The sequence below is a fragment of the Gopherus flavomarginatus genome, chromosome 12 (assembly GCF_025201925.1).
Source record: "Gopherus flavomarginatus isolate rGopFla2 chromosome 12, rGopFla2.mat.asm, whole genome shotgun sequence".
NCBI classification, from domain to species: Eukaryota; Metazoa; Chordata; order Testudines; family Testudinidae; genus Gopherus; species Gopherus flavomarginatus.
The window spans coordinates 28447946-28475633 of NC_066628.1; the positions used below are offsets into that span (position 1 = coordinate 28447946).

The 27688-nt window shown below is 50.3% G+C and overlaps 1 protein-coding gene across 6 annotated transcripts in view; it reads right to left on the reverse strand.

Annotated features, from left to right (window-relative positions):
* SHISA6 (shisa family member 6) overlaps nt 1-14083 on the reverse strand; it is a 616361-nt gene extending 602278 nt beyond the window's left edge. The window contains exon 1 of one of the 6 annotated variants that reach the window (XR_007768732.1): nt 13742-13847. Coding sequence is in view for 5 of the 6 variants with exons in the window: in XM_050919411.1 (XP_050775368.1) it covers nt 13742-13755 (14 nt within the window). In the remaining variant the exon portion in view is untranslated. Of the gene's footprint in view, nt 1-12554; nt 12573-12696; nt 12715-13010; nt 13029-13153; nt 13172-13741 lie in introns of those variants that run through there. The other 5 variants (XM_050919411.1, XM_050919410.1, XM_050919409.1 and 2 more) reach the window with 5 other exon arrangements.
* Nucleotides 14084-27688: the final 13605 nt, after the last annotated feature.

A 27688-nucleotide genomic window follows, 5' to 3' on the forward strand; every position in this document is an offset into this window, starting at 1 on the left:
GGTTTGAGTACCCAACTCCAGGCACCAACAGCCTGATTTCTCAAAGGTTCGTGTGCCCATGGCTGCTGTAGACTGCACACTGAGTTGTGGGTGCTCATTGCCTCTCGAAACCAGGTCTGAGGAGTCTCAAACTGACCATCCAAATCCTGATTCACAATGAATTGCAATATGGCCTTCTGTGACTGGCCCAAGGTCACCCAGTAAGCCAGTGACAGAACTGAGAACAGGAACCAGGGTCCCAGGCCCTGCCCTGCTTTAAACATTAGAGCATGAGTCCTTCCGGATGGGAGGATTCATTCATCCCTCTGGTGCTCCCCTGCTGCTGCCCAATGCAAACATTTCTTCCCACTGCATTTGCATGCTGGCGGGTAGGGGACCTGAAGCCAGATTTGCCCTTTTGAGACCAATCCTGCAAGTCCAGGGCAGGGGAAGCTCCCCCTAAAGTCAATGGCTGTTCCATGCCGACCAGCATCACAGGATTGGGCCTCGGGCACACGTCTCTGAGCGATTATTCAGGGGCTGGTTAGGGAACAGCGTCTGTGCTACAGAAATGACAGAAGACACATTTCAGTCATGGAGATTTTGACATTATTGCTATTTATTTGCAGTGACCCTCACCCTGGGCTAGGTGCTCCTCAAAAACTCAAGAAGGATAGTTCCTGCTCTGAGCGAGCTGATGGTCCCAGGACAGACAGAGATCAGAAGATGGGGAACACCAACAGTGGGGCTGGAACAATTTTTATAGTGGGGTGCTGAAGGCAGAAACAACGTCTTTGGGTTGTTATTACTACTTCAAACCGGGGGTGTGGGAGCACCCCTGGTTCCAGCACTATGAACCCCAGGAGGCAAGGTGCATACAGGTCAGCTCAATTCTCTGAAGGTGACACAGCAGAAGAGGGGCTTGCAGAGGGGGCCGTGTGGGAGAAGGCAGAGAGTGCGAAAAGACGACACGCAGGGAGCAGAATCTGGGCACACTGGCACAGTGGAGGGGGCAGGGGTGATGCCCTATCACAGTACAAGACATGTTATTTCTCTCAATACTTTCGTTGCTGGTGCTATTCTTACTCAGAGCCAGTATTCAGTGTTCGACTGATCACTAGGAATGGGGCTGCCCAGCCTCCAAGATGGAGAATTTGCTTTGATTCCCTAAAATTAACTGAGGCAATTTAAGTGAATATTCTCCAAAGGGATCTGAGTCAGTAAGAAGTGCCCAACCCTCTCAGCCACTGTCTACCTCAACCAGAAGACTATGTCAGCTCCTCTGGGTGAGCGCTTTGGCACGTGTTGGGAATCTAGTCTGGTGTGTGAATTGTTTCCAAGAAAGCCATGCACAGCTGCTCCTCAGCTCCAGCCAGGAGCTGAAATCCCCAATCCTGATTGTAAGTACAAAGCAAACTCATATGCTATGTGAGGAAGAGCATTCAGCTGTAATCTTTTATTAGTTTCCATCCTGAAGGAATGGTAATGGTGAATGAGCAAAACAGTCGCAGCAAAACAGGGGGAAACCTGCACAGTACAATGCAGCCAGCCTCAGGCTAGAAAAACAGAGGCTGTTACACTGAAAAGAAATGAAGAAACTAGAAGTTCCAGTCAGGCAAATGAGGTCTTCTTTTCATTTGGTTGCACCTTCAAAGTCTATGTTAGAGAAGCTGAACACAACCGTCAGAAGACGCCTGGGATCCGAAGTGTATTGGGACTAAAATGATCTTGGATAAGCATGAATGAAGAAGCAACTTGCCAAAAAGTGCCCACTCCATACAGAACGGGCTGCTCTAAATGTTTACCACTCATTGCTCTTCCTTACCTCCTGGGAGGATGAGGAAAAGCTCTTGATACCATCAAACCAGAATTAAATAGGCAGAGCTACAAGTACAACTGTTGCATGTGCTGATTAGTTGCTTTTTAATTCTTCTGTAATGATGTGTGTGATCAAAATTATTCCTCATAAACCGCGCCATGGGCTAAGCTTCTCCCTGCTGTACCTCTAGTGCAGTCAGACTGAGAATGAATTTGGCACCATGTAAATAGCTCTATTTTAGCTGTATACGTTCCCACTGTAAAAGCTACAAGGATGATAATGGAAGGAGCTGTAAATACTTGCTCTTACTGCCCTTATCATGTGATTAGTCCCACTGCAATCAAATGCTTCCTTCTCATCTGAGTGAGGGATGCAGAATCGGGGTATGAAGCATCGTAAAAGGCTTTCCATGCCAATGCCGTTTGATATGAGAACAACAAGTCTTGCTCAGCAGGATGCTTTACCTTTAGTGCAGCAGATGGGATAGTCAGAGTTGCGTAACTGCACAATCATATCCTGAGAGGATGGTCTATGACATAGCTTTTATTAGCACTCGATTGAAGTGAGATCATAAGGGACCAAATTCTGCTCTTAGCTACCCCCACGTAAATCCTGCCTGACTCCACTGTCATCAAGAGAATGATTCTGATTTTACACTGGTGTAACCAAAAGCAGGATCCAGACCCAGTACTGGTAGGTCTAGTACAGAATTGTCCGAATTCCTTAAAGAAAGCGCAGGTTAGCTCCTGCTGTCAGTTACACCAGCATAATTCCAGAACAGCAAGCCACTGGCGTTACTTTCGATTTAGACTGGTGTCGCTGAGAGCTTCTTTGGAAGGAAACCCAGGGGTGGGAGGTGGGGGGTGAACAAAGATGACTACGGCTGCTGGAGCCTGTCCTTTTAAGAAGGAAAAGGAAAGGATGTCGGAACTGCCCAATCCCAAGAAGGGTGGGAATGCGCAGGGGAGCAGTGAAGTGGAAAAACCACAATGATCCTGCGGCGATCCCCTGAGGAGGAGAAAAGCAAGGAACAGACAGTGCTAGTGTCAGCTGAGGCAGGGGAAGGCAAGGACCATGGAAAGGAAGTGCCCTGAGCTGAAGGAAGGGAAAAACAGAACAAAAGGAAAACATAAGGCGCAGACGCTGGAAGAGAAGAAACTGACTCAAACATGACAAACAGAAAGAGCACAGGGGCTGAAATCCACGCAAGAGGTGGAGTGGATCCTTAGCTCACTGCATGTGTTTGGGGGTGGGGCTGCTTGGTGGGCCAATTATGGAGATTGTATGTCAGCATAGCAACACTGACATCAGCAGCAACACAAATTTATACCACCCAAGGATCTGGCTCCACCGCTTGAAACTTGGCAGAGTCATAGGAGCCCTTCCTCCTCCACACAGGCTGTAGGTACTACAGGCCTGACTAAACCAGTGATTTCAGTGAGGTTTCTGCAGACTTAGAGCAGAGTGAGAGCAGAACCAGACCCGAGGAATCCCAGAGACCTTCCTCTGCATGGCTCCTTCAGATGAGAGCTCTTCAGAACCGGTCCTCTTAGTGCTAAGGCAGCCAGACTGCATGGCTCACCAGTGCACACCATGAAAAGCCACGGGATGAGCAAATCAGTCATTCAACACCACATCTATACTCCTCTCATCAGCTCCCTTTCTTGGTCTCAGCTCCTTCCTTCTACTCCATTTGACCATGTTTTGTGATTATATTATCATGTGATTTGATTGGAAGCATAGAGGAGGACTTTCAGAGATCACACAGTACACAGGTCTGCCATACACCAGTACAAAAGTGACCTATGGGTTCAGATTGCCAATGATGGCTGGGAGATGCCCTTTATAATGTTTAGAGTGCAATTTTATGATAGTTCATTTTCATGGATCACAACAAACCAGCATAAAAATGAACCATCTCTCTGCAATGGTTATGGGAGGTTATGGCGCTTGGCTGCCCATTGGAGACAGGGACCCAGCTTCTGAAGCAGTGGAGGTGGCCCAGGATCTTCCAGCTTTGCCCTTCTCTCTAGACCTGTTTCCCAACTCCACTCCGAGCTCTGTACTTCCCCCAATCCTACTCATTTCACATGTTAACTGAATCTCCCCTTGACATGATCTCACCACATAGGTCCCTCTCTAACCCTTTTTAAGCCTGGAAGCTGAGTCCCAGTCCAACAGGCTTCCTGAGGGCACTGTATCAGACTGAGACCCCCATCTAATGAACAGAGGAGACTGGTCAGAGGGAGCAGCTGCCTCCACAGCCGAGCTGTGAATTGCTGACAACTTGGACTCCAATCCCCTTCTGCATGCCTTCTCCATTAGCCCTGGTTACCAGCAGGGGCTGGAGTCGAATGGAAATGAACAGAGAGGAGGAAAGCTGGAGTCCACCTCGTGAGAGACCTCCAATCTGCAACTCTGCTCCAGAGACGGCTGCCCCCTGCAGCATCAGAGAACAGAAATAGCTGGTCCATCCGAGCTCAGTTAGGATCTCCTGAATGACACAAATAGCTCTGCATGTTGTATTTGAAACTGAAAAAGTGGACTGCGTTTGAGATGCTGTTAATGTGTGAGCACGTGCGTATGAAGTCTGTGGCTTCTGTAGTTGTATAGCCAGAGGAAGTGGAAATATTCCCAAAAGGGAGAAGTCTTCACCATTTCCAATGCAAAAGTTAGTAAATATTTTTCTTTGAAAAACTTACATGGGACATTCAATTATCCTTTGAAGAGTCACTTTGTCAAATTCAATCATTTACTGTGAAACTCCAGAATTTTAGCCCCGCTTTAAGTATAAATCTCAATGAAATCTTAACTTTAGGCCCTCTAAGGGCCAGATCCTGATCTCATTTACACTGGTTTTACACCAATGTGATTTGGAAGTGACTCACAGTTTACACTGGTGTGGTAGAGCTCAGAACCAAGCATTTAGGTAAGGTTATAGCTAACTAATATTCTTGTATATTATGAAGCAGTGAACATGCAAATAAATTAAACTGGCAAATCAACAGAGAAATGAAGAGAGTCTCTGTGAGATCATCACAGATCAGGCTCGTTCACGACTATGCTGGACAGTGGTAGGAAAACACTCCTCATATGAGGACAGCTGCTGCTATCTGGCACAACTGTGTGGCGCAAGACAAATTACCAACACATATAGCACCTTCAATCCAAGGAGCTCAAAGTGTGTTATACATAGTAAGTAGTACAGTAAACCTCCAGAGACCACTGTGAAGTAGGCAAGGACAACTAAACTCTCAGCTAAAATGCAACTAGCCCTGGGGTGGAACACAAACAGCTGTGTAACAGTGACCAACACCATTATATAACAATTTAAGAAAGGAAGTGAAAATTGAAACTATTGGTGGAGTTTGTCAGCAGAGTGCAATTACGTTGGATGGAACATGGCGAGGATACCAGGGCTAATAGCCTCTCTCTCACAGAAAAGTGCCCTGGGCTACTTAATGACCACAGATGGCCATAAGACTTTGGATTTGCATCTCATCAGCAAACTAGTGGCTCCAGCAGCACTGTTCCCTAGCAGCATTCTGGAGTAGTATGTGTGCGCTGAGTCAGAGAGAACACTGCCACCTACTGTATCAGCAACACTACTTCCTGCAGTACCTATGTTTTCCTTGAATACACCTGTCAAAATATGAACTCACCAGATCCTTACCTAGCTCAGGAGAGCCAAAAGGAACACAGCGCAAGGTGGTATGGCTGAAGGAAGTGACAGATTTCTAGAAAAGGTACTCAAAGCAACTGAAAAAGTGTCCCTCCACAGAAGAGCAACAAAGTACAAGAGATAAACCAAGAGGAGGAGGAAGAGGAGAAAGGGGATAGGAGACTTTCCAAGAAACTTCAGGGTTATGAAAACTGCATGAATTACACTTAAATCCAGATCTACAAAGGTATTTAGGCTCCTTACCTCCACTGAAATCAATGGAGGTTAGGAGCCTAAATACCTTTGTGGATCTGGGCCTAAGCACATACCCAATTGAATGTTCAGAAGACAGGTGTCTATACTGTGCTCGTACAGTAGACCTGCTAGGGCATAACAGTAACTGTGCATGCAGAATATGCAGCTCCATGACTCAGAAGGTATTTGTATGGATGAACATATGTTTGCAGCAAATATCTGCTTTGATATTTTGTGTACACAGCTTAGTGGTGTGAAAATAGGACCTATCATGGCAAAGAAAACTAGGTTTATTCAAAAGAAAACTCTTTTTTTATGCTGCCATGATAGCTAAGAGAAGATTCAAAAGTCACTCAGAATTAGAAAAGATATTTTAAAAGGTTTCTGGTCCTCAAAGGGTCAGAGATCAATTAGTAGTTAAGAACTTGAGGAGTCCAGTATACCAGAGGAAACATCATGATTGGAAACCAAAGCTGAACTTGAATCCATTGTTACCTGGTGATCGGCTATTAGCAGTAGAGAATAGTAATTAGAGAGCAGGTAATTTATGAATTAAATTGGATTCAGAGGCTTATATAGCAGTCAAGAACAGGAGAAACAGCACATTCAAAGCCCTCATACAGGTTTATCGCAGAAGAAAACAAAGTGGCATCAGAGTCCTGAATAATACTGGAGTCAGGAACTTGACCTTTGAGAATTACTACAGAAAATGATGCTACATCTGAGAGAAGTTCAGGAAGGGAGGCTGCAGTTAACCAGCTTCCACTACGGAACCAGAGTCCAATTCTTCAGAATGCAGCAGCAGCGGAGAAACCATGGCAAACAGTAGTCATTGGACCGTGCAAACTGTGACCAGAGATTATGGGTGGCTGTTTAAAGTCTCCTGGATGCAGAATGAAAAACTACTCATACATGGACACATGAACAAACACACCTATATGGGGCCTGATTCTGATTTCAAGGTTTTGTTTTATTTTGTTTTTACACAACACTTAATTCCACTGACTTAGGCCTATAGCTTCATTTCATCTACTATGGTACAAGTGTGAGAGAGGAAAGTTATATTTACTAAGGTAAAACGTAACAGGGTTCACACCGAGTGACAAACTTTACCTCACTTTGCTAGTTAAGCAGTGATTTTTGGTCAATATACCATTTTCTTCAGGTAAAGGATGGGATGCTGAAACCATAATATTCCTTTAAGGGTGTGGCTTTGGAGTGGGCAGCTGGGAATAGGCAATTCTGAATTGGAGAATGAGAGGACTGGACTAAGTGTAGTGAAGGTAGTAGGACGCTTTGGAGAAGAAGGGAGCCAGGCACCATCAGTGGGAAACAGTTAGTAGGAGGCAGGACAGAGAGTGTGCATAAGAGATATTTGGGTCAGATAAATGAGACACAGCAGAGGAGAATGTGAAATGAGCAGAGCATAAAAAGAACTCAGCGGAAAGAGGAAGAAAAGAGCAGAAGTGACAGAGAAATAAAATCAGCTGGACAATCCACCTGAAAAGATATGTGTTCTTAACTATCTTTCACTGCTCCGGGGACGTGCCTAGCTTGAAGTGCTGCTCCCCTTATGTTGACTAAAGAACCATACACAAAACCCGTGTCCTTCAACTGTCAGGGTACAGATAACTGGACATTAGATCTGAACCAGTCTTGGCTTGGGTTTTGCAAAAACCAACCCTGTGAGTACTTTTACACATCTCACCTATTTGATTAGCTACAGGCCTTGAAAAATCCATCTGCCTACACACTAGAGGTTTCCCTGACAAGCATGGAAGCTTAAGCCATCAAGCAGGATGTAAGAATTAGGAGAATTCTCTAACCCATCATTTACTCATGAAGAAAACCTTCCAAATGTGAACCAACTCTGATATGATACAGTGCAGTCTTCCTGAATCTGCAGACAGAAAGCTCCAGTGCCTCTGATGTTGCTCAGAGTTTTGCCTCAAAGTAGACCAGTTAAATTGACAAGAGAATGGTTCATTTCACTGCAGTTACTGCTGCTGCTACTTGGGACAGCTATGAACAGCTATAAAAACAGCCACTGGATTTATCCATGGAAAGGAGGATGCAAAAAACAGGTGGGGAGAGGTAGAGTAGCAGAAGCATCTCTCCGCTTCCCTCCTTGTACCAGCCAAGATGACATGGAAGATGGGTAGAGTAGTGGCAACCCTATGCTCTCCCAGTAGCAGCAGGCTCTTGAGTTACTATTCAATGTGTGCAGCCAGAATGGAATAGAGCTTCAAATTTATCAGACATGTAGTAACCAGAGGTGGATATGAAAGATGGAGCCTCCAAGCAGGATCCAGGGCTAGCACCTTGGTACAGTCCCAGCAGTCTCCCTTCTTCTCAGCAGTTAGAGGAGGCAGGGAGAACAGATCTGAGCTTCTTATCAAGCTATGGACCTTGCTGGTACCCCAGTGCAACCATAAGCACCTTTGTCTTTCTTACCCGGCTCTGGCTAGTGGAGGAGGTGCTTTAGTCCTCAGGATACCAGTCTGCTAAATTTCTCAGACCTGCCACAGAAATATAAAGAGTTTTTGCAATGTCCCTGAAGAAATGAGTGGAGCAGTTACTTCTGCTGAACGCTAAACAGGAGTCATGGGGCAATACTACCAGTACTGAATTATTTATGTACTGCAACATGGGGATTTGGGGTCATGACTCCTAGAAGAGGAGATTCTGGGTCATCCATATATGCTACAGAAACAGATTCTGGCTTTTAAAAACAACAACTGAGCTTCCCATTTTGTTGTCATCAAGGATTCTGTAACTGGCTCTCTTCATTTAAATGACGACACGGCCATATAATTAAAAAAAAGCCCATGCAGAAAGAAATTGCCATCATCCCTGCACATGTGTTTGCAGAGAAATCCAAGAGAAAACACTGGTTAGACAAAAATGTTAGAAATCAGCAGTAGTTTATATCTAGAGCACACCATGCATTAGTGATGACTGCATAACTCCAGAGTGGTGAACTGAGACCAAGCCACGAGTCAGTTTTTCAGGTTAGGCAGAAAGATTTTTAAAAAAATTCTAAAAGTCAACTCATTTGAAATAGTCCAACTACTTCCACAGTTCTGGATATATTTTAGCTTCTGCTTATCCAGACATGTTATTTTTACAAATCAACCATAATATTGTCATTATTCTTGCTTATTTGAAAACCACAGAGGCACCACTAATTACTTTACAGGTATCATCCTGGGGTATTAAAAAAAAACAAGATCAAATTTTCAGTTGCGAGATGCACACGCATATAGCCCAATGAAGAGTCAGCTGCTTGTTTCCTATGGTAGTGATGCATGCATAAACCAGCCATTCTATCTAAAGCCACACATGAGCTTGATAGCTACAGAAAAGCTTCTTTTAAATGGGCTAATGCTGCTGCTGAAAAAGATAGCTGAGAACTTTCTCAGTTCTCACATGGCATCTCCACACCGCTCTGTTAAACCACCCTCTGTAGCTTTTCATTGCAAATTGTATTTTCGGGTTTGATCCTGCTCCTGTTGAAGGCAGTGGGAATCTTGTCATTGACTTCAGTGGGGCAGACTTGGGTCCATCTTGAGCTATTTCTGGGAAGGTTCTGATTTCTGTTTAAACTGTCATTCACCTCACTCGGAAGATTTCGGTGAGATGCACACCCTAATATATAATGTAAACTGACATCTGTCCAGTGCATTATTCCAGATGTTAAACACAACTCAGATTGACATAGACCCAAATGTATGTATACACCTGACTACACTGTTTTTTCCTCACTGTTCCCATCATTCAGCTGTGGTTCTCAGGGACAAAACGTGCACAGTTCTATTCTATAAATTTACATTATGTTTAGGATGCAAACAGCAAAATTCCATAGACCATACATCCCCCTATCAGTTGGAGATATGCTTCATAATATTTAAACCAGTGTGCCATGTTGATCAAATTTAGGTTAAACATCTATGAGAGGTATAATCTTTATCAGCTACCACATTATAATAATAAAAGTCAAACAGTTCTTTAAAATGCGCTGGAAATCAAGCTTTTCGAGCACTCGATCTGCCATTCATACCCCTCATCCACAGGCAGGTGATTCATTTTTACCAGTACTTATCTAAATAAAGCAAAGGAGGCATCAAAGGAATGGAAATTACAAGAATAACTTAGACGAGTCTAGCAACACTGCCTATTATTCCAACGGGCACAGGAGTACACTAGCACAAATAATGTCAGGGGAAGCCTTGGATCACAGTTAGTGGGAAGACAGACCACTATTGGGGCCCAAGTCCACATCCCCTAAAGTTAAGGGGACTCACTAATGGGAGTTGGATCATGCCCTACATTTATAAATTGCAGCTTGTTTTAGCTGGCATAAACGGCCATAGCTGTGCTGAAGCCAATGGAGCTACGCAATGTACTGCAGTTGATGATCTAGTCCTCCTAGAAACAAATATAGAGTACAAGAATCTATTCCTGATGCGACTGCTTTTGGAACCCCTGTATTGTACAGACACAAATGACCAAAGTTCAACAATTAGAACCAAAGGATCTGTGCTCAAATTCAGACACTGCAACTTACATAATAATGCAAAGCTTTTCCTTTCAGCAGACAAGTTTTTGGTTGGGGGCTCCTTAGCAGGCGTGAATCAAGATAGCTCTGCTGACTTCGTTGGAGCTATGGCAATGTAACGTCAGCTGAGAATTTGGATCTCAGAATTTATGTATGAGAGACAGTTAGAGACAGAAGATATATTTTATTTTAAACTCCTATCAAATACAGAACTCCTCTTTGTGCCGCTTTACATTTTTTTCTCTCCGTGAGAAGCTAAAATTTCCACTCCCCAAACTATGTGGCTCACATTTTTATTTCAGCCTTTAAAATGTGGTCAGGGTTTTTTGATAAACACAGTGAATGAATTTTTAATTAAGATGATTTAAATTAAGCATTATCTGCCAAAGACACTTGCTTCTTCCCATGAAAGTGTGTTCCAATGCATTTTTCAGAAGTAGTGTCCCACTGTTTTCAAGTTTATATTTGGGAACTCTAGGAACACACAAAGTTCCAGTACTAGACAACATTCTAAGGTACTAGCTCACCAGAAACTGAAATCAGCTAGGGACATTCCATAAGGAAAAGTGACATGGAAATCTGACCTTTATATTTCCAAATGGATTTATATTAAGCACCACCCCTAACGTATTCAATTGGTCTCCTACAGTTTCTCTATTAAAAGCATTAAGCATGTAATATTTTGAAATAAAAATTACACTAAGATATCTTCCTAACTCCCCTGATCCCCAGGACAGGACCTGTAGCTTGAGTTATTTGGAAAATCCCCTGACACTGTTTGCCCCCACATGCTCTTTTGGAATCTCTGTCAGGGGGATTTGCTAAGAGGCAAAGTGGGAACAGGCCAGTTGTTGCTTTTGTAACTTCTCACTTTAATGTCCTGACAGTGTACCTGACAGCAGGCTCAGGACAGTGTAGGGGCCAAGGGGAGAATTTTTCAGCAGCCAGGGGACTGGACTTTGCAGCCAGGGGCCTGGTTGAGTAGTATGTGCAGGGAACTGTCCAGGAGCCCGGGTGCTGAATGACAAGTAGAGGGGAGTGGGATGAGTGGCAGCAGAGAGGAGAGTGCCCTACGGCACAGGGCTGAGGGTCCCTCCAAGGAGGAAGAGTGCCCCACACCTGAGTGTGTTCATCTGCTGAGGCACATGGAAGGGTGGGAGATGGGGAGGGGGGGAGGTCTGTGCATGTTCACTCTCCAGAGAGGGCAGGGAGTCGTGGTAGGGGGGCAGGTGAGGGTGTGTGTATCAGTGGGAAGTGTGGGGGGGGTGTCTCTGAGCTGCAGATGTTCAACCCTAAGGCAGGTTGGGGGGCTTAGGGTAAGTGTATTCCAGCTGGCGGGTATCCCGGAGGGGGCAGAGAGGAGTGGTTTCTTTGGCCTAGGGTCTCACCTCTGGTTGATCATCTCTGGGGTATGCTTTGTGGAGGGAGGGTTGGGTTCCCCATACAGCTGGTGAGGGGGTTCTGTACTGTGGACAATCATCTCCAGGGTGAGGTTAGGGGAGGGATGTCCCAAAGGGAGCAGACTGTGTGTGTGTTTATTAGGGGTGTCCCACAGGGGGGCATCCTGGAGGATCCAGGCTGTGAGAGAGGGTGCTCCCCTGTGGATGTTCATCTCCCAGGGTGGACTATGTGGGGAGCTACATGGTGTCCTAGAGGGAGTGGACTGTGTTGCAGGTTGGGGGTTGTTCGGAGGGTTGGGGGTGTTCTGAAGAGAGCAGGCTGTAAGGGAGGCTGGGGGAGTGTCCCATGGGGGTCTCACCTCTGGATGTTCATCACCCAGGGTGGGCTGTGTGGCACTGTCCTGGAGGGACAGGTGGGGTATCCCAGGTGGGATCTCACCTGTGGATGTTTATCTCCCAGGGTAGGCTGCATGGGTGCCAGAGGGTGTCGCTGACGGATGTCCCAGCATGGGAGGGGCTCTCACTGGCAGATGTTCATCTCTGGGGGTAGGCTGTGTGGGGACTGGGGGTGTTCTATAGAAGGCATGGGCAGAGGTGGGGGGGCAGAGGGTATCCCCAATGGGGCGGAAGGAGAGCTCTCCCCTGTATATATTCATCTCCTGGGGCGGGCTGTGTGTGGACTGGTGGTGTCCTGGAGGGGGCGGGCTGTGGGGGGGGGAGGATTGAGGGATGTCCCAGACGCGGGCTCTCACTTGTGAATGTTCATCTCCCGGGGCAGGCTGTGTGGGGACTGGCGGTGTCCTGGAGGGGACGGGCTGTGTCGGGACTGGAGGTGTCTTGGAGGGGGCAGGATTGAGGGATGTCCCAGACGCGGGCTCTCACCTGTGGATGTTCATCTCCCGGGGCAGGCTGTGTGGGGACTGGCAGTGTCCTGGAGGGGACGGGCTGTGTTGGGACTGGAGGTGTCCTGGAGGGGGCAGGCTGCGGGGGGGGATTGAGGGATATCCCAGACGTGGGCTCTCACCTGTGGATGTTCATCTCCCGGGGCAGGCTGTGTGGGGACTGGCGGTGTCCTGGAGGGGATGGGCTGTGTGGGGACTGGCGGTGTCCTGGAGGGGATGGGCTGTGTGGGGACTGGCGGTGTCCTGGAGGGGGCAGGCTGCAAGGGCGGGGGAGGATTGAGGGATATCCCAGACGCGGGCTCTCACCTGTGAATGTTCATCTCCCGGGGCAGGCTGTGTGGGGACTGGCGGTGTCCTGGAGGGGACGGGCTGTGTCGGGACTGGAGGTGTCTTGGAGGGGGCAGGATTGAGGGATATCCCAGACGCGGGCTCTCACCTGTGGATGTTCATCTCCCGGGGCAGGCTGTGTGGGGACTGGCAGTGTCCTGGAGGGGACGGGCTGTGTTGGGACTGGAGGTGTCCTGGAGGGGGCAGGCTGCAGGGGGGGGATTGAGGGATATCCCAGACGTGGGCTCTCACCTGTGGATGTTCATCTCCCGGGGCAGGCTGTGTGGGGACTGGCGGTGTCCTGGAGGGGATGGGCTGTGTGGGGACTGGCGGTGTCCTGGAGGGGATGGGCTGTGTGGGGACTGGCGGTGTCTTGGAGGGGGCAGGCTGCAAGGGGGGGGGGAGGATTGAGGGATATCCCAGACGCGGGCTCTCACCTGTGAATGTTCATCTCCCGGGGCAGGCTGTGTCGGGACTGGCAGTGTCCTGGAGGGGATGGGCTGTGTCGGGACTGGGGGTGTCCTGGAGGGGGCAGGATTGAGGGATATCCCAGACGCGGGCTCTCACCTGTGAATGTTCATCTCCCGGGGCAGGCTGTGTGGGGACTGGCAGTGTCCTGGAGGGGATGGGCTGTGTCGGGACTGGAGGTGTCCTGGAGGGGGCAGGATTGAGGGATATCCCAGAAGCGGGCTCTCACCTGTGGATGTTCATCTCCTGGGGCAGGCTGTGTCGGGACTGGGGGTGTCCTGGAGGGGACGGGCTGTGTCGGGACTGGGGGTGTCCTTGAGGGGGCAGGCTGCAGGGGGGGGATTGAGGGATATCCCAGACGCGGGCTCTCACCTGTGGATGTTCATCTCCCGGGGCGGGCGCCGCGCCTTGTCGTAGGCCACCTTGGCAAAGACGCCGGCCACCAGCACGAAGGCCACGGCGCCGCAGGAGATGTAGACCGTGGCGTTGGTGCTGTCCTTGGCCGGGTCGTACTTGTCGGGCTGGCTGCCGTCGGGCGGCGCGGGGCGCAGGCCGGGCGTGGTGATCCAGCCGGGGCTCTGGTAGTTGCGGCACTGGCCCTGGTCGAGCTTCTCGGCGCGCTTGTTGCAGCAGAAGCGGTAGTAGCAGGTGCCGCAGCAGTAGCGGAACCCGCTCTGGCTGTTGTTGCACTCGAACTCCTTGTCCCACTGCCCGCTCACGTCGTAGTAGCCCCAGCACGTCTCGTACGCCGGGCCCGGGGCCGTCCCGCCGCCGCCCCCGCTCGCCGCCCCGGGCGCCGCCGCAGCCCCAGGCCCGGCCAGCGTCTGGTTCAGCTCCTTGGGCGGGCGGGGCGGCCGGCGGGCCGCGCCCTGCGTCCGGTTGCCCTTGGCCCGGGGGGGCCCGGCGGCGGGCGCGGCCAGCAGCAGGGCCAGCAGCTGCAGGGCCAGCAGCAGCAGCGGCAGGCGGCCCATGGCGGGGAGCTGGGCGGCGCGGGCCGGTCGGCGGGCGGAGCGATCAGGGGCCCAGGCGCCGCCGCCCCATGGGGGGACCCGGACACAGCAGGTGCCGCCGCCCGGCCTCGGCGGTTCACCGGCGGGCGCCAGGCTCCGACGCCCCACTCTGGAGAAGCCCCTTCATCCCGGCAGGAAGCGAGAGGCGCTGGCCGGAGCCCTGGCCGGCTGCTCCGCGGAGATCGGCGCGTCCAGTCCCTGCAGCTGCTCCTCGGGCCACGGGCTGGGAAGAGACGGGAGAGGGGGTCAGAGACCGGGGGGTCAGACCGCGGGAGGTGGAAAGTCAGAGCCGGGGGAGTGGGGAGAGGGGATGGTCAGAGAGCGGGATCTGCGGGTCGGGCAGGGAGTTGGGGAGCCGGGAACCAAGGGAGCCAGTGGAGGCTCTAGGAAGCTACAAGAGGGAAAGAGGCAGAGAACAGGAGCTGTCACCACGAGGCACCCGGGGGATGAGGGGACCCAGCCTTGCCCCAGTGAGGACTTCGCACTGAGGAGAGGGGGCTGCGGGATGAGGGGATTCAGAGTGGAAGGGCGGGGGGCAAACGGGGGCAGGGGGATGCTAGATGCAGGGGGAGCTGGTGGGTGCAGAGCCTGGGGGAGACGGGGCAGGGGGTCCTAGATGCAGGGGAAGCTGGTGGGTGCAGAGCGCGGGGGAGACGGGGGCAGCGGGGTGCTGAATGCAGGGGGAGCTGGTGGGTGCAGAGCCTGGGGGAGACGGGGGCAGCGGGGTGCTAGATGCAGGGGGAGCTGGTGGGTGCAGAGCCTGGGGGAGACGGGGGCAGGGGGTGCTAGATGCAGGGGGAGCTGGTGGGTGCAGAGCCTGGGGGAGACGAGGGCAGGGGGTGCTAGATGCAGGGGCAGCTGATGGGTGCAGAGCCTGGGGGAGACGGGGGCAGCGGGGTGCTAGATGCAGAGGGGGTGGATGCAGAGCCTGGGGGAGACGGGGGCAGGGGGTGCTAGATGCAAGGGGAGCTGGTGGGTGCAGAGCCTGGGGGAGACGGGGCAGCGGGGTGCTGAATGCAGAGGGAGCTGGTGGGTGCAGAGCCTGGGGGAGACAGGGGCAGGGGGTCCTAGATGCAGGGGCAGCTGATGGGTGCAGAGCCTGGGGGAGACAGGGGCAGGGGGTCCTAGATGCAGGGGCAGCTGATGGGTGCAGAGCCTGGGGGAGGTAGGGGCCGGGGCCAAAGGCAGGCGGGGTGTGCGGGGCACGAGGGTGCTGTGGTGGGGAGGGTGAGCTGGGGCGGAAGGCAGGGCAAGGAGACGGGGTAGTTAGCGGTAGGTGGGGGTAGTTAGGGGAAGGGGGAGGCGGCAGAAACCGGTGCCTGAGGCGCGGGGCGGAGGATGCCCGACTGGGGGATCCCGTGGCTCGCCGCCCTCGGGCGCCCCGCAGTGCCCCTGCCAGGCGCGGGGGCAGGCTCGTCTCCCCTGCAGCCCGCCCGTGCAGAGCCCGCGCCCCGCTTACCATGCCGCCCGGAGAGGACTGCAGCGGGCTCGGCTCGGCGGCGAGTGGCGGGGGGAGCGGGCGGCTGCCTGCGCTACAGGCGGGAGCGGAGCCGAGCGCCCAGCCTTAGGTCCGCCCACCGCTGCCAGGCTCGCTCCTGACATCACTCCGGGCTCGCGTCACCGGCCCACGGGGCGCTGCTTAATAAACATGGGCCCAGGTGCGGCGGCAGGGCCGGGGCAGCGCTCGCCGCGGGGATCCCCTGCCCGGGCCCTGGGCTCTCCTCGGGGGCGGAGGCGGGCGAGCGGCGCCCGTCCAGGCAGAGCGGTGTCGGGGCAGCCACAGGCTCCCGGTGCGCGGCTGGGGCTGCCTGGCCCGAGGGGCTGTCGCGGGGTCCGGGCTGTGCAGCGCTGGGAGGGCAGATGGGGAGAGACAACCGGGCGCACCCGGGGCTTGCCCTGACCACTAGGCATGGGAGGAGGGGCCGGGGCCGGGGCTGGGCTGGAGCCCGGTGACCTCTTGGACTGGAGAGACTATCCCGGGACCCAGCCACGCTGCACAGGACAGGGTCTTGCACACCCGTGCCCAGCCAACCAGAGCAGGGAGAGTGTGAAGGGATGGGTGGCTGACAGTTACCAGTCACTGGAGGTCATTCCCCACTGGAGCTGGGTGGGACCCTCTGCCCCTTGCTGGTTTAGTTCCCAATGGACAGGTCCCACCGCCGCAATGTGTTGGCAACCTCAACTGGAAGGCCATGGGTTGAGTGGAGATGGGGACTGTGCTATGGGTTTCCCCTAGTCATGGTGCGGCGGGGGCGGGGGGGTGGGGAGGGTGGATTCTGGGAGAAGCTCAGATTGCTCCTCACCTTGTTCCATGAGGGCACCTGCTGGGGGTTTGCCAGCACTAAACTCCTTTCATTGCAAACCATTATTGGCCCTGTGGATTTCTGTTCTGCTAGGAGCCAATGTCATTACTGGTCTAGTGGGAGCCTTCCCAAGCCAACCTGTATTACTGGATTTATCCATCATAGTAAGAGACCCCTTAGTGCCAGAGGAAATGCTGGATTGACAGCTCAGGATACTGATGGCCTCAGAATAGGTGTGACATGGGCAGCGGCAGCAATTCAAGCTTCCCCACCTCCACCCATCAGTTTGTGTCATCCTGGTGAGAGAGGGGCAGGGGTCGGGGTGGTGTTTATGTGTGATGTGACACTGGAATGTGCTGCCCATGCCCTTCTGTGCTTGGCTTGCCCTCTGAGATTTAGGAAGGGCCCCAACTATGATTTTGTACTGGAGAAACCTGCCCTTGGGGATGTGAATTGAATCCCCAATGGTGTCCATACAGGCCATTGCACAGCAATCATGACTGTGACCAAGGCAGAACTTATAGGTGAGAGAGTTTGTATCCTATTTCCATCCCCAAGAGCCCTCCAGTCCCCTCCTCAGAATTTGCCCTGACTAGGTCATTGATGTTGTGCCTGTACCAAAAGTTGACCTTTCCCCTCATTGAAAACTAATTCAGACACCTTTAAAATATTTTCTTAAGATGCAAAAGAAATCAGCAGCTTTAAGGACACTCAGAGAACACTGGAGAGGATCACAACAAAGAGAAACACAGTGTATAGTGGAAATGAAGTGTTATCCCAAGAGCTGTACACGAGCAATCTGTCCTCTGTTGGAGAGAAGGAGGAAGAGAATGGTGAGAGAGAGGGGAGGATGCTTAGAAAAAGTCCAGAAGATTCATTCCCCATGGCCTCATACTTTATATGCAGGGCCCTGCCAAATTCACGGCCATGAAATCTGGTCTTCCCGTGAAATCTGGTCTTTTGTGTACTTTTACCCTATACTATACAGAAACTGGTGTTTCTCAAACTGGGGGTCCCGACCCAAAAGGGGGTCATGGAGGAGTCACATAGTTATTGTAAGGGGGTCATGTTGTTACCAACCTTACTTTGGCACTGCCTTCAGAATTGGGTGGTCAGAGAGTGGCAGCTGCTGGCCAGGCACCCAGCTCTGAAGGCAGCATCCTGCCAGCAGCAGTGCAGAAGTAAGGTTGGCAATACTATACTGTGCCATCCATACTTCTGCACTGTTGCCTTCAGAGCTGGAGAGTGGTGGCTGCTGGTTGAGGGCCTAGTTCTGAATGCAACAGCACAGAATTAAGGGTGGTAATACCATATTATGCCATCCTTACTTCTGCACTGCTGCTGGTGGCAGCACTGCCTTCAGAGCTGGGCGCCTAGCCAGCAGTTGCTACTCTCCAGCCACCCAGCTCTGAAGGGAGCACTGCCAGCAGCAGCATAGAAGTAAGTGTGGCAGTAGGCATGAGACCCCTACAATAACCTTGTAAAAACCCTCCACAACACCCTTTTGGGTCAGGACTCCTACAGTTACAACACCATGACATTTCAGATTGAAATATCTGAAATCATGAAATTTATTATTTGTAAAGTCCTATGACCATGAAATTGACCAAAATGGACTGTGAATTTGGTAGATCCCAATTCATATGTCATGTTCCCCGGGCATCCTGGGTGTGTAACATCCATGGATCAGGGGGATAGCATTTTACACCCACATTGCACAGTTGTAAAGATTTATATGGGATATAAGGCCATGGAGAATCAGAATCTTGCACTAGCTCTGCTACTGGGTTGAGATGAGTATTGTAGAAATTGGGAGGATGTTTTATTTTTTTAACGAGACTTATACACATATTCCCAGTAGGTAACTAAGGTCCAGACAGGTTAAATGACCTGGCTAACATCACAAAGTGAGTCACCGGCAAAGCAGTTGTTAGGAGAACCCAGCAGTGCAGACTGCCAGTTCCCTGCTCTAACCTGGGCCAAATTCAGCAGTGATGCTGCATAAGGGGATGCAAGCTAGGCCCCTTTCCCACATTGACCTATTTGCTGAGGTCTGAGGGAGTCTAGGGGAATGAAGTGGAAGCACTAGTGTAGTCAATCTACCTTATACCACCTTTTGTATCACTTCTGAATTTGGCTCACTGTCTCTCTCAGAAAAGACCAGACTAATGAAGGCTGAAATCACAAGCCTGAGTCTTGCCTACCATGTGTCCAGATCATCCCCTCCTGCAGCAAGACCCCCAGGAGGGACTGGGGGAAGGTAGATTCCCATTATGGAGTTTCCTCCAAGTCCTCCTCTTGAAGGTGGGGAGGCAGGTTACCTCTTCCTGACCCCCTGGGGGAGAAGCAGGGAGTCCTTCTGACACAAGACTCCCCAAAGAATACTTCCAGGACAACACTGAACAGTGCACTGATACACGGGTGCCCTCCCACCAACAGCACAAGAAAAAGAACTCCACATGGACTCCTCCTGAAGGTCGAAATGACAGCCTTGACCTATACATTGAATGCTTCCGCCGGCGTGCACAGGTAGAAATCGTGGAACAACAACATCGCTTGCCTCACAACCTAAGTCGTGCAGAACGCAATGCCATCCACAGCCTCAGAAACCACCCTGACATTATCATCAAAGAGGCTGATAAAGGAGGTGCCGTTGTCATCATGAACAGGTCTGACTATCAAAAGGAGGCAGCCAGACAACTCTCCAATACCAAATTCTACAGGCCACTTCCCTCAGATCCCACTGAGGAATACACTAAGAAACTACAGCATCTACTCAGGACACTCCCTACACTAACACCAGAAGAAATCAACATACCCCTAGAGCCCCGACCAGGGTTATTCTATCTACTACCCAAGATCCACAAACCCGGAAATCCTGGACGCCCCATCATCTCGGGCATTGGCACTCTCACTGAAGGACTATCTGGATATATGGACTCTCTACTCAGACCCTATGCCACCAGCACTCCGAGCTATCTCCGCGACACCACTGATTTCCTGAGGAAACTACAATGCATTGGTGACCTCCCAGGAAACACCATCCTAGCCACCATGGATGTAGAGGCTCTCTACACAAACATCCCACACACAGATGGAATACAAGCTGTCAGGAACACTATCCCTGATGATGCCACAGCACAACTGGCTGCTGAGCTCTGTGCCTTTATACTTACACACAACTATTTCAAATTTGATGACAATATATATCTCCAGATCAGTGGCACTGCTATGGGCACCCGCATGGCCCCACAATATGCCAATATCTTCATGGCCGACCTGGAACAACGCTTCCTCAGCTCTCGTCCACTCACACCCCTTCTCTATCTACGCTACATTGATGACATCTTCATCATCTGGACCCATGGGAAGGAGACTCTGGAAAAATTCCACCATGATTTCAACAGCTTCCACCCCACCATCAACCTCAGCCTGGACCAATCTACACGGGAGGTCCACTTTCTTGACACCACGGTGCAAATAAGTGATGGTCACATTAACACCACCCTATATCGAAAACCCACCGACCGCTATGCCTACCTTCATGCCTCCAGCTTCCATCCTGGGCACATCACACGATCCATTGTCTACAGCCAAGCACTGAGGTACAACCGCATCTGCTCTAACCCCTCAGACAGAGACCAACACCTACAAAATCTCCACCAAGCATTCTCAAAACTACAATACCCGCACGAGGAAATAAGGAAACAGATCAACAGAGCCAGACGTGTACCCAGAAGCCTCCTACTGCAAGACAAACCCAAGAGAGAAACCAACAGGACTCCACTGGCCATCACATACAGCCCCCAGCTAAAACCCCTCCAACGCATCATCAAGGATCTACAACCCATCCTGGACAATGATCCCACACTTTCACAGGCCTTGGGTGGCAGGCCAATCCTTGCCCACAGACAACCTGCCAACCTGAAACATATTCTCACCAGTAACTGCACACCACACCATAATAACTCTTGCTCAGGAACCAATCCATGCAACAAACCTCGATGCCAACTCTGCCCACATATCTACACCAGTGACACCATCACAGGACCTAACCAGATCAGCCACACCATCACTGGTTCATTCACCTGCACATCCACCAATGTAATATACGCCATCATATGCCAGCAATGCCCCTCTGCTATGTACATCGGCCAAACTGGACAGTCTCTACGGAAAAGGATAAATGGACATAAATCAGACATTAGGAATGGCAATATACAAAAACCTGTAGGAGAGCACTTCAACCTCCCTGGCCACACTATAGCAGACCTTAAGGTGGCCATCCTGCAGCAAAAAAACGTCAGGACCAAACTTCAAAGAGAAACTGCTGAGCTTCAGTTCATCTGCAAATTTGACACCATCAGCTCAGGATTGAACAAAGACTGTGAATGGCTTGCCAATTACAGAACCAGTTTCTCCTCTCTTGGTTTTCACACCTCAACTGCTAGAACAGGGCCTCATCCTCCCTGATTGAACTGACCTCGTTATCTCTAGCTTGCTTGCTAGCACACATATATATACCTGCCCCTGGATATTTCCATTACATGCATCTGAGGAAGTGGGTATTCACCCACGAAAGCTCATGCTCCAAAACGTCTGTTAGTCTATAAGGTGCCACAGGATTCTTTGCTGCTTTTACAGATCCAGACTAACACGGCTACCCTCTGATACAAAAAAAGTATTGTGACCTCACCGCTTCCAGCTCCATCAGACCCAAACTGCAAAGGATCCTCAGCCTATGGTTGTCCCCCAGCTCTCCACACCCATCGCCCAGCATGGAAGGACTTTCCTGCATTATCTTTTCTATGAATTCCCTATGTGGTTGAGGGTGCAATGTGTACCCACCCTCCCCTCCACCTCTTCTCCATGTTTGCTGAGCCTGCCCCCCTTGGAGATCCCTCTGCATTGTCCTGAACTGTGGGGCATAGTGGCATCCCTTTCCACCTGTGCAAGGAGCTCTATGTTCGGAGGGCAGCCTCCATGGACAGGTCTGCAGGATCCATTAGGTTCACGGTTCCCGAGAAACCATGTCACTGATGCTCGTTCTGCTCCTGTACCAAATGCCACAAAGGCACCAGAAATGTCCCACAAAGCACAGCATTGACTTTGCTGAGTGTTCCCTCCTGAGGTACTCAGGCTTCTCAGGGCAGGGACTGGCCTTCCTCTTATGTGTCTATCCAACACCCAGCAGAGCAGGCCCTTGGTCCATGATAGGGCCCCTATATGCTACTGTAATGCAAATAAAAACAGGGGTGATGAGCCAAATCTCCAGGTGTATTTGCCTTGTCCCCTCCCACTTAAAATAATAAAAATGTTAAAAAAAAGTGCTGCTCCCAAAAGCTTCCTCAACAGTCTCCTTGGCCTGCCCTGAGCCAAGGGTCTGAGCAGAGAAGGAGCTGGATAAACATTTTCTGTGCAAAGACACAGTTCTCCTCAGGAACAGGGTCTGGTGAAACATTCCCAGAGTGGGACTGGGAAATCCTTACCTAGCATTGGTTTCTCAAAGCAAATATCAGATTCCATAGCTCGGACCTTTCCCTCAGACTCACAGCAGTACCCACCAGAGCCTGCAGATTAAAGGAAAATGACTGATCTTCTTATAAGAGGAAATGACCCTACAATCAGGGTCCTGGAGCCCAGAACAGGCTCTGCTGTGAAAGGGATGGTTTAGGTAAGATAATCATGGCTGTAGCTCTGCTTTCCTGCACACATTGCTACCTGGGGTTCGATACAGGATCTGCAGCTGGGACAGCACTTCCTCTCCCATTTGGAGCCTCCTCCACCCCAGATTGTCATTTCTAAGGGTTGAAACCTAATGCCAGGCTGCTACTCCTACTTCACAGAGCTCCATTGCTCCAACACCTAACTCCTCCAAGCTCCAGGGCCCTGATCCAAAGCCTGTGGAAAAGCATGGGCTTTCGGTCAGGTCCCTGCCTCAGCTGTTTGCAAGTAGTTTGTTTTATTTTGTTTCCTACCCAGGGAACTTCAGTGCTCTGTTCTTGTTCAAAGGTCTGGCTGCACATTAGACTCCAGCTGTAAGTAACAGCTGGCATTGCTTTCTCTTGGGTGTTTCCTTGCCTCCGTGAACTTTGGATTGTCAGGAACTGTACCTGTCACTGTTTGAAGATTCTTGCTGAGGTTGAAGCAGGAAACCTCTTGTTGGTGCAAACTAGGTAGTTGCGACTTCTTCCTGATGGGGCCTTTCTCACCCCTTCTGAATCCTAGAGCAAAGGAAAGTGCAGATCCAAGGCATGAGAGGCACCATTCCTCACAAAGAGCCTGTAATTTCCAAGGGGAAACATTTAAAATGTAGCCTAGGCTAGGACATGCTTTTATTTCCTGCTCTCTCTAAGACTACTCACTAACAATACTATAGAACAATGGTTTCGAACCTGTGAGCTGTGGACCCCTGAGGGTCCACAGACTCTGTCTAAGAGATCCACCGAAGGTTGTCGTTACCACAGAACAGTGGTTGTCAATCTGTGATTTGCGAACTCCTGAGGGCCCACAGACTATGTCTCAGATTTCCAAAGGGGTCTGCACCTCCATTCAAAAATTTTTTGAGGTCCGCAAATGAAAAATAGTTGAAAACCACTGCTATAGAATTATGAATTCAGAAAAACAATGAACAGATAAAGGAGCTGCTCTGCTCATCTTACATCCAATACCAGGAAGGGATCATGGGTGGAATTGGATCGTCGTTTGTTCAGATGATGACAATAAATCCTTATTTGACATGCAATGTGCAGAGAGCATCCTTTGAGACTGAGCAAGACTCTAGGTCAAGCTGACAAGAGAAGTATGGTCTGGTGTATCAGGCCCTGAAATGGCTGCAAGACATATGGGTTCCGTTCTTGGTTCAATGTGTCTTTGGGTAAGTCACTGCATCTACCTCGTGCCTCAGTTTCTCATCTGTAAAATGGGGGAATATCCTCCTACTTCACCAGGCTGGTGTGAAGATTAACTGTCTTAAGGCACTCAGATGGTGATGGAGACCAGATGGCTAGAAGGAACTTCACGTTCAGTAACTTCTATTTTATCATTTGTCAGCTATGCAAATTAGCAAGTCAAAATAGTTTACTTTTTGCCTGCATATCTTCCTGCCACCTGTTGGAACTTGGTGACTTGTAAGGAGTTTGTAAGGATCACTATGTGCTCACAGGCTGATTCTTTCCTGCCAAAGGATTAAACTGGGACCATGGATTTTTACTAAAATGAGCACAGCACTTTGAACATAAATTTTTCTTCAAACATGAATGTATCCATAAGACACCGAAATTATGGTTATTTAGGGTAATTGTGACTAAACTGAGCACCCTCTTGTTTGCATAGATGTGGGCTTGTTTTGTAAGTTGTAGAGACAGGATGGGTATGATTGTGGTAGCACTTAGGAGCTTCCATCATAGACCAGGACGCCAGGGTGCTAGGCACTGTACAGACACAAAACAAGAGACAGTCCATGCCCCAAAGAACTGACAATCAAAGTATAACACAAGAGACAGCAGCTCGCTATGGAAAGGCCAACAAGGGAGTACAAGGAAACAATGAGACAGTGCTCTCAGCTCACCTATGGAGAAACATAGTAACATAGTAATTGCCAGACTGGATCAGACCTTCTAGTCTGATGTCCTGTCTCAGAGTGTGGTCAGTGTCCTGGCTGGAGTTCAGCAATGTAGTTGAAGTTGCAGCAGGGATGCTTTAGTCTAGAGAGAATTAGTCACTGCAATTAAACAGCAACCTGCTTAGAATAAGTCACCACATTCTTTTCGTGGGCCATTCGCAAACAGAACAAGGGGAAACTCATCCAATAAGTGATTAATTGTCTGTTATTCACCCAGCTCGGTTTAAAGAGAAGGTTGAGGAACCCAGACCAAAGCTGACACACCCCTACAGACACCTGTGCAGCTCATCGGATCCCTAGGAAGCTAGGGCCACGTACAGAGAGGCCAGGCTTGTGCCGTGGCATCACAGTTCCTCTGGCTGAGGAAGGGGTTCTGGAGCAAAGATGCATCCAGCCCCAGGTGTATCAGCTTTTCTGACTAAACTCTGTGGGATTGTACATCACACAGTGGCTCATACATTCCTCTGCTGCCCCACCCAGTTTCCTCCCCTTCTGCAGTGTGAACCTCAGAGCACCAGGGAGGTATCGAGAGGAGAAGGGGGTGGTGCTGTGGGAGTAATTGAGCCGCCTTCTATGCAGGGGAGGGGAAAATCCACATGCAGAGGGCCCCTCTGTGCACAGACCTTGGTGTGATGATCTAAGCCCTACTCCTCTCTTCCTTTAGCAGGAAAAGCCATACTCTCCGTGAGTGGAAATTGTGATGTACTGAAAACTGTGTTGGAATTTCAAGCCAACATTATAAGAGTGGGGGATTTCCTGATCCTGCTTGTAGGGTGGGAGGATCTGTAAGGAAAGTGTGTGAGCAGCATCAGTGTGGAAAGAGGCAACTTACAACAAGTTGGAGTAAGTTGTGCCTCTCTGCTTTAGGGAGCAGCCTGCTTTGTCCCTCTCTGTTCTGGGCTTCTTTTGTGTTATCATTCTGAATTCTAAGAAAGACGGTTGTGTTACATTGCAGCCTTTCAGCAAGAGGATTTTTATGTTTTTATCTAACTTCTCTATGTGTATACTATGAACATGACAGAAATCTCCCAGTACTGTCTGCATCAGCAAATGGTTTGCGGAAGTCTGTGGCTCTCCAGAATTGGAAAAGTATGCTACCATCAAAGGAGAGCCTTCTGCTCCTCATGTCAGGACACGGCAGCTCTTGGTGAACTAGGCAGAGCATAAAGAAAATATAAAAACACTCTGCATAGAGTCATCTTCCTCCCTTATACCTATTGTAGAATTATTATTTCAGAGCTCTGTCCACTCTCTCTGTGAGCCACATAATACCTGCCAGTCTAACTTTTCTTCTTGGCTTTGTTGGTCTGTACCCACACAAAAGGAAGTAACAAATTGAGTCTTAAGTATAGCTCGGCACATTTTACCCTGTCATTGGAAATCTTCCAGGCAAATATTAGCAGATGAATTATTTAAATGGCTTGCCCATGCTTTAGATATTGAATGCTGGTTTTCTTCACACTCCTGTAAGTGTACAGGGAAAAATTGAATGGGAACATATGAGGAAAACTGTTATTTAGCAAGAAAAGAGGCCAGGAACTTGGCACAAGGGGGTCAGAGGTTGGTAGAATGGAGGCTGTAACTTGTCAGAAGAATTGGATTTCTGGTTCAGCCTACCAGGCTTGCTTTGCAGTCAGGACTCAGCGGTGCAGATGGGAGACTGTGCTGCATCGACCTACAACGGTGCTTTAAAAAAATATAAAAGTCCTAAATCTGTTTAGTCCGAGAAATAATGAGATCAAAAATGCTTGCAACAGGTGTTGTGCAGTGCAGCATTACAGCCCGTTCCTGTCTTGCTCCGGCCTCCCCCTCACCCCCCCGTGGTGGAGTAAGGCAGAGAATGCAGGGTGACTCAGAGCCGCAGCAGAAGAGACAGATATGTCGGCCTAACCCTGGAGAGGGAGTAGGGCCAGTGGATTGTGCCTTTCTTTCTGGCTAGCTTGAGAACAGAAAATTGCATGTCTGGATGCCGGAGATTCATGGCTGTGCGTGTGTTCCAGCAGCCCGTTTGTTAAGGGAAGAGCGTGTTTGGAGGGGCCAGGCCAAGATAGTCGAGAAATGTGAGTCCTGCTGCTCAGGGGTGTAAATCGGTCTAGCTCCATTGACTTCATTCACACCCGTTGGGATCTGGGTCCTGTTGCCTTACTCCAGCTGCCTCCCTTGTCTTGCCAACCTGCTTTTCTGGGAGAACACCTTTCTCCCCTGTATTATTCCTCGTTTTTACTGGCTGTGATAAAGCCTTCCAGGAATCCCCTGCCCCAAGGGGCCTTGCCCTGATCTTCTCACTCTGCTGTTGAGAGGAATCTGCTTAACCTCCCATGCTGGAAACCAAACCCTTCCGAGCAGTCCAAGTCATACCCTTCGTGAGAAAGCCCAGCAGGAGGGAACTGAAGGCCCTGGAGACATGGCAAGGATCAGCCCAAGGGGCTGCCTTCCCATTCCCTCACTGAGGGGAGGGGGCAGAAATGGGCCTGGGGAGGATATGGAAGGAGCAGCGATTCTGGATCCCACATCTACAGAGTTTGATGCCCCACAAGGAACAGTGCCTGGGGCCACCACAAGGGGAGCCTGCATCTTGGTGATGATTTGCCGTCCCTACCACCGCCCTGGCAGTATGACTCCTAGAGATCCACACTGCTACCTAGCCAGTCTGCCTATTGTGCCCATCACCATGGTATCTGTTAGCAGCTTTACCTGCAGCTGCATAGTACCAGCCGGAGAGGGGAGCCTGCAGGAGACAATGCTGTTTGGAGCAATATTCCATCTCTGGAGGTGTCTGCAGGCTTTGGAGGGTAGCATGCTATGGAGTGAGGCTGCTCATAGGAATCACTCTCCACCTCATCCCTTGGAGCCCCAAATCTGCACGGGCCCAGGGCCAGATGGGATAGGCTATGTAGCAGCTGCTCCTGCTCGCTCCCTTCTGCACCCATTACTGGGGTGGAGCAGGCAGGGTGAGAACTTGCCCTGAGTGCTCCAAGAGAGAGTAGCAGAGTGGGGGCTGGGAAAGAGCACTGCTGCCAAAGAGGAGTATTTCAACCTCAGGGAGAAACAATGCAAATCTGGGCTTGACTTTCCTTCCACCTGGACCAGTGGGATCTATTCACTGTAGTGGAGCAACTTCTGCTTTACAGAGACTCAGGCCCCATCACTGCAATTTGGAAGCAATATGCCCACTGCAGGCAAATGAGACAGCAAGACAGATGGGTTGGGGAAGCAGCTGGGTCTAAAGAGACAGTTCTGACTTCACCCCAGTGAGGGTAACACCTTGTAACTGTTTACCACAACAAATACAGATGTGGCAACCTGTCATTCTGATCTGATGACCGATAATGAGGTTATTGATAAAAATAACCCCTCCTTCATGTAGGACCTGACTGCTTCC